This window comes from Parus major, chromosome 28, assembly GCF_001522545.3.
Source record: "Parus major isolate Abel chromosome 28, Parus_major1.1, whole genome shotgun sequence".
NCBI classification, from domain to species: domain Eukaryota; kingdom Metazoa; phylum Chordata; class Aves; order Passeriformes; family Paridae; genus Parus; species Parus major.
Genome location: NC_031797.1, coordinates 4406878 through 4415248, shown reverse-complemented (window position 1 = coordinate 4415248; position 8371 = coordinate 4406878). Strand labels below are relative to the sequence as shown.

Sequence of the window (8371 nt, the reverse complement as noted above, 5' to 3'; positions counted from 1 at the left end):
CCCCGTGCCCCCTCCTCCCGCTGCCTTTTCTCTCCCCGCACAATCGCTGCCATTTATGGCTCCGGAGGCTCCGCTTTCCCCGCTCGCTGTCCCCGCACAGCCCGGGCCACGGTGACACCGGACCCCCGCTCGGGCTTTCGGGCTCCCGGGGCAGCGACACGGCCCCCCCGGCCCCCAAAAGCTGTCCGGTGGCCGGACAGACACCGAGCCCCTCCCCGGGGTGGTTTTTGGGCCCCCCCTGCTCCCCGCGGGGCTCGGTGGCTCTCGGGTGCTGCTGTGTGACAAAGCGGCCAGAGGGAGCTCATTTCCCGCTTGCTGGGGACACCGTGGGGACAAAGTCGGGTGGCACCGGGAGCTGTGGCACTGTGGGGACAGGTTTGGATGTCCCCGAGGTGGTGGGGACATGGGTGGGTGTCGCAGGACACCCTGAGGATGGGGTCAGTTGTCCCCTGGGGCTGTGACAGCAGGGTCAGGGTCCCTCCGGGGCCACCTCCTGCCCCGGGGCTGTGACACAGCGGGGTCGGGGTCAGGTCCCCGGGGCTGTGGCACCGCAGAGGTGACCGCGGTGGGGACAGTGGCGGCTCTCAGCAGGGCCCGGTGGCACCACGGAGCCCAGGCCCCGTGACCCCCACCCCACACAATGTCGCAATGTCACCCGTCCTCGGTGCCCGCGGGGGAGGAGGGCGCCGCTTCGATCGCTCCCGCTCCCTGCTCCCATGGAATTAATGATCAATTAATTCCCTGCCCGGCTGCTAATTACCCGGCCCGGCCCCAGTCCCTCGGGGACGGGCGACAGGGTGGGGCTGGTGGCCCAGCGCGGTGCGGGGACAGTGGCGGTGGCACTGGGGCTGTCTGGGTGGGGGTGCTGTGACACTCTGAAGTGTCCCCAGAGATTTTCCAAGACATGCCGGTGGCGTTTTGGGAGGGGGAAGAGCCTCTCTGTCTTCCCTCGTGTCCCCATGTCCCCCTGTCCCTCTGTCCAGGTGTTCTCACCCTCCTGTCCCCGAGTCCCCAGCCCTGCCATGTCCCCATGACAAGCCACCAGGCTGGCCCCAACTCCCAGAGACCCCCGAGGGTTTGTGGGGGTCCCCGGCGCCCCGGTGGGTGCCGCCCCTCCCAGCCCTGCCCTCTCCCGCAGGAGCTGTGGGTGCCCACCCAGGGCGGGGGCCACCATGGGACCCCCACCCCGCGTGCCCCTGCTGCTGCTGCTGCTGCTGGCGGCCGAGAGGATGGCGAGGGGCACCTTCCCCGAGGAGCCCGGGCCCATCGCCGTGGCCCCCCCGGACTGTGAGTGCCCACCCGGGGCTGGGGGGGCCCGGGGGGCTGCCCCGGGGCACGGGGGGGGGGCTCGGAGCAGAGAGGGAAGGGGCTTTGGGGTGGTGTGGGGTGAAGGCAGAGGGGGCACCCAAGGGAGGGGTCTGGAGTGAAGCGGGGACGGGAGCACCCGCGGGCGGGGCTGGGCTTTGGGTCACTTTTGGGGGTACCTGTGGAAGGGCTTTAGGGGTTTGGGGGCGTTTCGGGGTTAAGGCGGGCGGGGGGGCACTCGCGGGGTGGGGTTTTGGGCCGAAGGCAGGAGGGAGGTGGTGGGTGGTCACCTGGGCTGTGTGGGGGTCCCCCCGTGCCCCCCCAGATGTGAAGCACTACCCCGTGTTCGTGGGCCACGGCACCGCCCGCCCGGGGGGCCCCGAGGGGGGCGGCACCCAGCGCCTCAACATCCAGCGCATCCTCAAGGTCAACCGGACCCTCTTCATCGGGGACAGGTCTGCACCCCGGCACCCCAAAGCCTCCCCTCCACCCCCTCCCCACACCCGCCCCGCTGCCTGCCCGCGGCACCGGGCTGGGGGTGGTCACAGCCGTGTCCCCCTCCCCAGGGACAACGTTTATCGGGTGAGCCTGGAGCCCGGCGGGGCCGCTGAGATGCGCTACCACCGGGTAAGTGCTGGGCTCCCCGGGCTCCCGGGGGTCCCAGGGGGTGCTGGGGGGTCCCAGCGAGCTCTGGGGGGCCGCAGGGGGGTCTCAAGGGGCTGCTGTTGGCTTCTCCCCGTCCCCACGCTGGTTTTCCCCACCCAGAAGCTGACGTGGCGCTCGAACCAGCACGACATCAGCATCTGCCGCATGAAGGGCAAGCACGAGGTACGGGCTGGGGGTTCCGCACCCCATGGGGACCCCCGGCTGGGGACTGAGCACCCCCTGTGACCGTGTCACACCCTGTCCCCTCCCCGGTGCCACCCCCCACTCCCTGCCAGTGCTTGTATCTCTGATTTATTGACCGCTTGGCTAAATTGATTTGTAATTAATTATTGGGAGCCAGAAATCCCAATCCCAGCTCCCATAAATGCAGTTCTGGGGTGAGAACAGCCCCCCCAAGCCATCCCCTGGCAGTGATGGGGCCCTGAGGGGGGGTGGGATGAGGTGAGGGGGGTTTTGGGGTGCTGAGGGTGACGGTCCCCTCTCCCGGCGCAGGCAGAGTGCCGAAATTTCATCAAGGTGCTGCTGGTGAGGAACGAGAGCCTCCTCTTCGTCTGTGGCACCAACGCCTTCAACCCCGTCTGCGCCAACTACAGCGTGAGCCCCCCGGGAGGGGTCCCGTGTGGGAGGGGGCTTGGGGTCGGGGAGGGAGGCAACACCCCTGGGAAAGGTTTTGGGGTCGGGGAGGGAGGGAACACCCCTGGGAAAGGTTTTGGGGTCGGGGAGGGAGGGAACACCCCTGGGAAAGGTTTTGGGGTCGGGGAGGGAGGGAACACTCCTGGGAAAGGTTTTGGGGTGAGGGAGGGAGGGAACACTCCTGGGAAAGGTTTTGGGGTCGGGGAGGGAGGGAACACTCCTGGGAAAGGTCCCTCCCGTGCCCAGGTGTGTCCTCACGTCCCCCTCTCACCCTCTCTAGATGGACACGCTGGAGCCCGTCGGGGACAACATCAGCGGCATGGCCCGGTGTCCCTACGACCCCAAGCACGCCAACGTGGCCCTGTTCACAGGTCGGTGGTGGCACTGCCACCGTCGCGGCGGGCACCGTGTCCCCCAGCCCCGCTGACACCCTGTCCCACGCAGGGGGGATGCTCTTCACGGCCACGGTGACGGATTTCCTGGCCATCGACGCCGTCATCTACCGCAGCCTCGGGGACAGCCCGACCCTGCGCACCGTCAAACACGACTCCAAGTGGTTCAAAGGTGTGTCCCCACCCTGGGCTGTGGGGACACGTCCCCCGTGACCCCCCGAGCCGTCCCTGACCCCGCTGTCCCCGCAGAGCCCTACTTTGTGCACGCTGTGGAATGGAGGAGCCACGTCTACTTCTTCTTCCGGGAGATCGCCATGGAGTTCAACTACCTGGAGAAGGTGGGAAGCAGATGATCCCTGAGCTCCGACCCAAAGCACTCTGTGGTGCCCACAGGGACACCCGGGGGGGGTCAGGGACATGGGGACAGGTGGTGACGCGTGTCCTCCCGCAGGTGGTGGTGTCACGCGTGGCCCGCGTGTGCAAGAACGACATGGGGGGCTCGCAGCGGGTGCTGGAGAAGCAGTGGACGTCCTTCCTCAAGGCCCGGCTCAACTGCTCCGTGCCGGGCGATTCCCACTTCTACTTCAACGTCATCCAAGCTGTGACGGACATCCTGGAGCTGGACGGGCGCCCCGTCGTCCTGGCCGTGTTCTCCACGCCCACCAACAGGTCAGAGCTCCTCTGCCCCACCAGACTCCCCGGGACCGGCAGAACCTGAGCTGGGATCTGGGTGGAATCCAGGCTGGATCCCCAGTGGGATCTGGGATGAGTGCTGGGCGAGGTCTGGGATGGGTCCAGCTGGGTTCTGTAGAGGATCTGGACTCGTTTCCATTTGGGATCTGTGGGTCCCCTGGCACTCCCTGGGCCCCCCCCGTGTTCACCCCACGGCCGTGTCCCCACAGCATTCCCGGCTCCGCCGTCTGCGCCTTCGACATGACCCAAGTGGCCGCCGTCTTCGAGGGACGGTTCCGGGAGCAGAAGTCACCCGAGTCCATCTGGACACCCGTGCCTGAGGACATGGTGCCAAAACCTCGGTGAGGGACAGGGATGGGGACAGGGCTGGGGACAGGGATGGGGACAGGGATGGGGACAGGAATGGGGACAGGGATGGGGACAGGGCTGGGGACAGGGATGGGGACAGGGCTGGGGACAGGGATGGGGACAGGGCTGGGGACAGGGATGGGGACAGGGTGATGATAACCACGGCCAGTCCCCGCTGGGATGGGGACAGGCTGGGACAGCCCCACTGAGCCTCGCCGTGGCCGCAGGCCCGGGTGCTGCGCGTCCCCGGGGATGCGCTACAACTCCTCCAGCGCCTTCCCCGACGAGATCCTCAACTTCGTCAAGACGCACCCGCTGATGGACGAGGCGGTGCCGGCCCTGGGCAACGCCCCCTGGATCCTCCGCACCATGACCCGGTGGGTGCCCGGGGAGGCTGGGGGACACTGGGGGACACTGGGAGGGCTGGGGGGCACTGGGAGCTGCTGGCCAGAGCCTCCCGTGCTGCCTTTCCACGCTTGTGCCAGCACCAGGAGCTCTGGGAGAGCTGATAAATCTCATACACTTTGCAGTCAAGATTGTCTCGTCCTAATTAAATCTGCCTTAATTGCTGCTTGATGGGGAATTAATCAAGCGGCGCTCTCGGGCCGCAGCCTCCCGCCAGCAGGGCAGCCGGGGCGTGAGCGGGGATGGGGACAGGGACGTGGAATGGGGACAGGGAGCTGGAGATGGGGGCAGGGGATGGGGACAGGGATGTGGGGCTGGAGCTGGGGTCATAGGGCTGCGGATGGGGACACGCAGATGGGGTTGTGGGGCTGGGTCCCTCACCCTGCCTCAGTTTCCCCCTCCCTGGGGACACCTGGCCTCCCGCACACCCCAACACCGCTCCCTCCCCCACGCAGGTACCAGCTCCGTAAGATCGTGGTGGACAACGCCGCGGGGCCGTGGGGAAACCACACCGTGGTGTTCCTGGGCTCCAGCACCGGCACCGTGCTCAAGTTCCTCATCCTGCCCAACGCCACCAGCAGCCCCGCGCCCGCCGCCCCCGGCAGCCAGAGCGTCTTCCTGGAGGAGTTTGAGACCTACCAGCCCGGGAGGTGAGAGCCAGAGGGGGAGAGGGGGCAATAAAAGGGGTGGGTGGGGTGTTTGGGTGGATGGATGATGGATGGAGAGGATGGGTGAGAGGGGTGCAAGGGGAACGGATGAGAAAATCTCCTCTGGACTGGGGCAGGCTCTGTGGAGCAGGGCTGGGGCCGTGATGAGCTCTGCCCTGTCCCCAGGTGTGGCCGGGACACGGAGGACGAGCGGCGGCTGCTGGGGCTGGAGCTGGACAAGGCTGCGGGGTCGCTGCTGCTGGCCTTCCCCCCGTGCGTGGCCAGGGTGCCCGTGGCTCGCTGCCAGCAGCACTCGGGCTGCATGAAGTGAGTGCCTCGGGCTGGGCTGGGCTCACATAACCTCACATCCCAGGAATTCACCCTGTGCTGGGATCCGGCCGCACAGGATGGCTGGGGAAACTGAGGCACAGCACGGTGTGGGGACAGAGCCCCTCGCGGGGGCCGGGTGTTGTGTCCCCCCCATCACCCTGACATCTCTGCTCTCTGCCAGGAACTGCCTCGGGAGCCGGGATCCGTACTGCGGCTGGACATCCGAGGGCTCCTGCATCTTCCTGGAGCCCAGTCCCAGGTAACGCTGGGGGGACAGCGGTGTCCCCAGGGAGTCCCTCAGCCCCCAATCGCTGAGCCCCAACAAACTCATCGCTCGCTGAAGGGCGCTGGGAGGCTCTGCCAGGCCATTTGGAACCCCCTGACCTCCCCAATTTGCGCCCCCAGGGTGGCCTTCGAGCAGGACATCGCGGGCGGCAGCACTTCCCACCTGGGCGAGTGCGAGGGTGAGTGCGGGGCCGGGCCGGGGCTCGGGGACGGAGCGGTGGCACCCGCGGGTCCCCTGACGCGTCCCCAACCCCAGGGCTGGTAACGGAGAGCTTCGTGGACGAGCCGGACGGGCTGGTGTCCGTGAACCTCCTGGTGATCTCCTCCGTCGCCGCCTTCGTCATCGGCGCCGTCATCTCCGGCTTCAGCGTGTGCTGGTTCATCGGGCACCGGGACCGCAAGGAGCTGGCGCGGCGCAAGGACAAGGAGACGATCCTGGCGCACAGTGAGTCGGTGGTGAGCGTCAGCCGCCTGGGCGAGCGGCGGGCACGGGGAGCTCTGCTGGCCCCGCTCATGCCCAACGGGTGGCCCAAGGAGCTGGGCAAGGTCACCCAACACGACCTGGACTCGGGGGTGCTGCCCACGCCGGAGCAGACCCCGCTGCAGCAGAAGCGCTGCCCCGGCGCCCTCCAGAACTGCAGCTGGGAGCAGAGTCACAACATCATCAACGCGGCTTTGCGGGACCCTGGAGGCTCCGGGCCCGCGGGCGCCGGGCGGGGGCACGGCGGCTCCGGCCGCCCGCCGCGGGGCATCCCCCTCTCCTGCCACGCCATCCTGGTGGACCAGGAGCTGGAGGCCGAACTCAGCGACTCCTCAGGTGACGGGCATTGGGGTCGGGACCCTCAGGAGGGTCCCCGCACCCGGCAGCACCCACCCGCCGGCGCCCGCCGCCCGCCCCGCAGCTCCTACGGCGACTTCGGCGGGACGCCGCACCCCAGCCCCGAGCGCCGGCGGGTGGTCTCGGCACCCAGCGGGGAGGGGGGAGACTTTACCGAGGGGCCGCCCTGGCACCCCGAGCAGCTGAACTTCAACGCCAACAACGGCACGGGCCGCCCCGGCGCGCACCTCAAGAGGAACCACACGTTCAACAGCGGCGAGGCGGCGGGGGGCGGCTACGGGCGGCACGGGACGGCGGCTCGGGCAGCGCGGGCACCGGGCACCCCCCGGCCGCTGACGGACCTGCACCACCTCCTGCGCTACGGCGTGGAGCGGACTCCCTCGGGAAAATAGGGTCCCACCCTGTGTGCGTCCCCCTCGCCAGGACACTGATGGGACCCCCGGCTCCCTGGGGACAGGGAGGGGTGGCCGGGCAGGAGCTGCGGGCATGGGGTGAGGTGCTGCATGGCTGAGGGGGGGGACAGGCACCCCCTGGGTGCCCCCGGTTGGGGTTTGGGGGTGTCCCCGGCTGGCGTGGGGCAGTGCCCTGCGCTCCGGCTGCTTTGTCCCAAATGCCGGGGGGGCCCGTCCACCGTGTCCCCTCCCCAGGCTGGACCCAGGGCCCGCAGCCCCCTGGGAGGGGGATCCCTGGGGGGCAGCAGGACGGACACACGGACGCGGGCACTGGGCTGTGCCCCCCAGCCCGCAGCCCCTCGGCCCGTCAGTGACACCCGGGGCGTCTTTTGGGTGCTGCCGGCCCCCTGGGAACACCCGGCCGGGGGTGCGTTGGTTGTGGTGATGGAAGCCGGTGAACATTTTGGGTGCGGGGAGCTGGGGGCCCCGTGAATGTGGCACTGTCTGGGGCTGGGGCACCCTCCCACCCCCAGTCCGGGGTCAGCCCCACCCCAGTGCCAGCCTGGGGGTTGCCCATCCTTCCCCCCCGGCACCCCCTCCTGGAAAGCACAGCCGGGGTGGGGGGGACACGGCTGGGGGGTCCCCACCGAACCCACTCTCTGCTGGCAAAGGGTGCCCTTTCGGTGCCACCCTGCCCGGCACCCACCCGGGGTGGCGTGTCGCGGGGGAGTGGCGGGTCCCCGGGGGATGGCAGGTCCCCAGGGGGTGACAGGCTGTAAATAGGGCGGGGGGCGGCGGGAGCCCCCCCCCAGCGGCCATGCATGCGGCCGCCCGCGGGCTGTACCCCGCGGCCCCAATAAACACCCGGTTACCGGAGGCGTCTCCCCCGCCGCCTCCTCGACACCTTCTTAACCCCCCCGGGAGCCGGGACCGGCCGGGGGAGGGGGGCACAGGGCTGGGGGTTCAGGGGGTGACACCCCCTCCGTGGGCACAGCCCGGAGCACAGACCCCCGCCCCTCCTCACGCCGCCCCCCGGCCCGGCCCCACGAGGGTCCCCGTCCCCACGAATTCCCCCGGGATACGGCAGTGCCGGCATCGTGTCCCTGCCGTGCCACACCCGCCGGGTCCCCTCCCTGTCCCCTTTCCCGGCCACCTCGTGCCCCACGAGCCACCCTCGGGGGTCACCCACGACCCCCTGGCCCCTGTCAGGCATCGCTGTCCCCTGAGGGGCTCTGGGGACACCTGGGGTGGGGACACCTGATGGGGACACACGGCCTTGGCTTCCTCGGGGTTGGGGACGCCGGTCACCGGGTCCCTCGGGGTTGGGGACACCGGGGCTGGCGGCCATCAATGGTTGGTTCCCCTGGGATGGGGACACTTGGAGAGAGGGGGGACCGCGGCCGTGGTGTCCCCTGAGGTGGGAGCAAGTGGCAAGGG

General features: G+C 69.4%; 1 protein-coding gene across 1 annotated transcript; it reads left to right on the top strand.

Moving 5' to 3' along the window:
• Positions 1 to 1125: 1125 nt before the first annotated feature.
• On the top strand, positions 1126 to 7821 carry SEMA6B (semaphorin 6B). The gene is made up of 16 exons (XM_015651610.2): positions 1126 to 1287; positions 1631 to 1760; positions 1872 to 1932; positions 2071 to 2133; positions 2464 to 2565; positions 2885 to 2975; positions 3049 to 3168; positions 3246 to 3334; positions 3448 to 3665; positions 3899 to 4030; positions 4265 to 4414; positions 4898 to 5092; positions 5276 to 5416; positions 5601 to 5678; positions 5825 to 5883; positions 5961 to 7821. The coding sequence occupies exons 1-16, from the start codon at positions 1173 to 1175 to the stop codon at positions 6932 to 6934; spliced, it is 2718 nt and encodes a 905-aa protein (XP_015507096.1). The 5' UTR covers positions 1126 to 1172; the 3' UTR covers positions 6935 to 7821.
• The last annotated feature ends 550 nt before the right edge of the window (positions 7822 to 8371 follow it).

What these genes read in the sequence shown, in the direction of transcription:
- SEMA6B (XM_015651610.2), top strand. Translation starts at nt 1,173, where the DNA reads ATGGGACCCCCACCCCGCGTGCCCCTGCTGCTGCTGCTGCTGCTGGCG. An exon ending in GCATGAAGGGCAAGCACGAG is followed by an intron (nt 2,134 to 2,463) that starts GTACGGGCTGGG and finishes CTCCCGGCGCAG; the next exon opens with GCAGAGTGCCGAAATTTCAT. An exon ending in ATCCTCCGCACCATGACCCG is followed by an intron (nt 4,415 to 4,897) that starts GTGGGTGCCCGG and finishes TCCCCCACGCAG; the next exon opens with GTACCAGCTCCGTAAGATCG.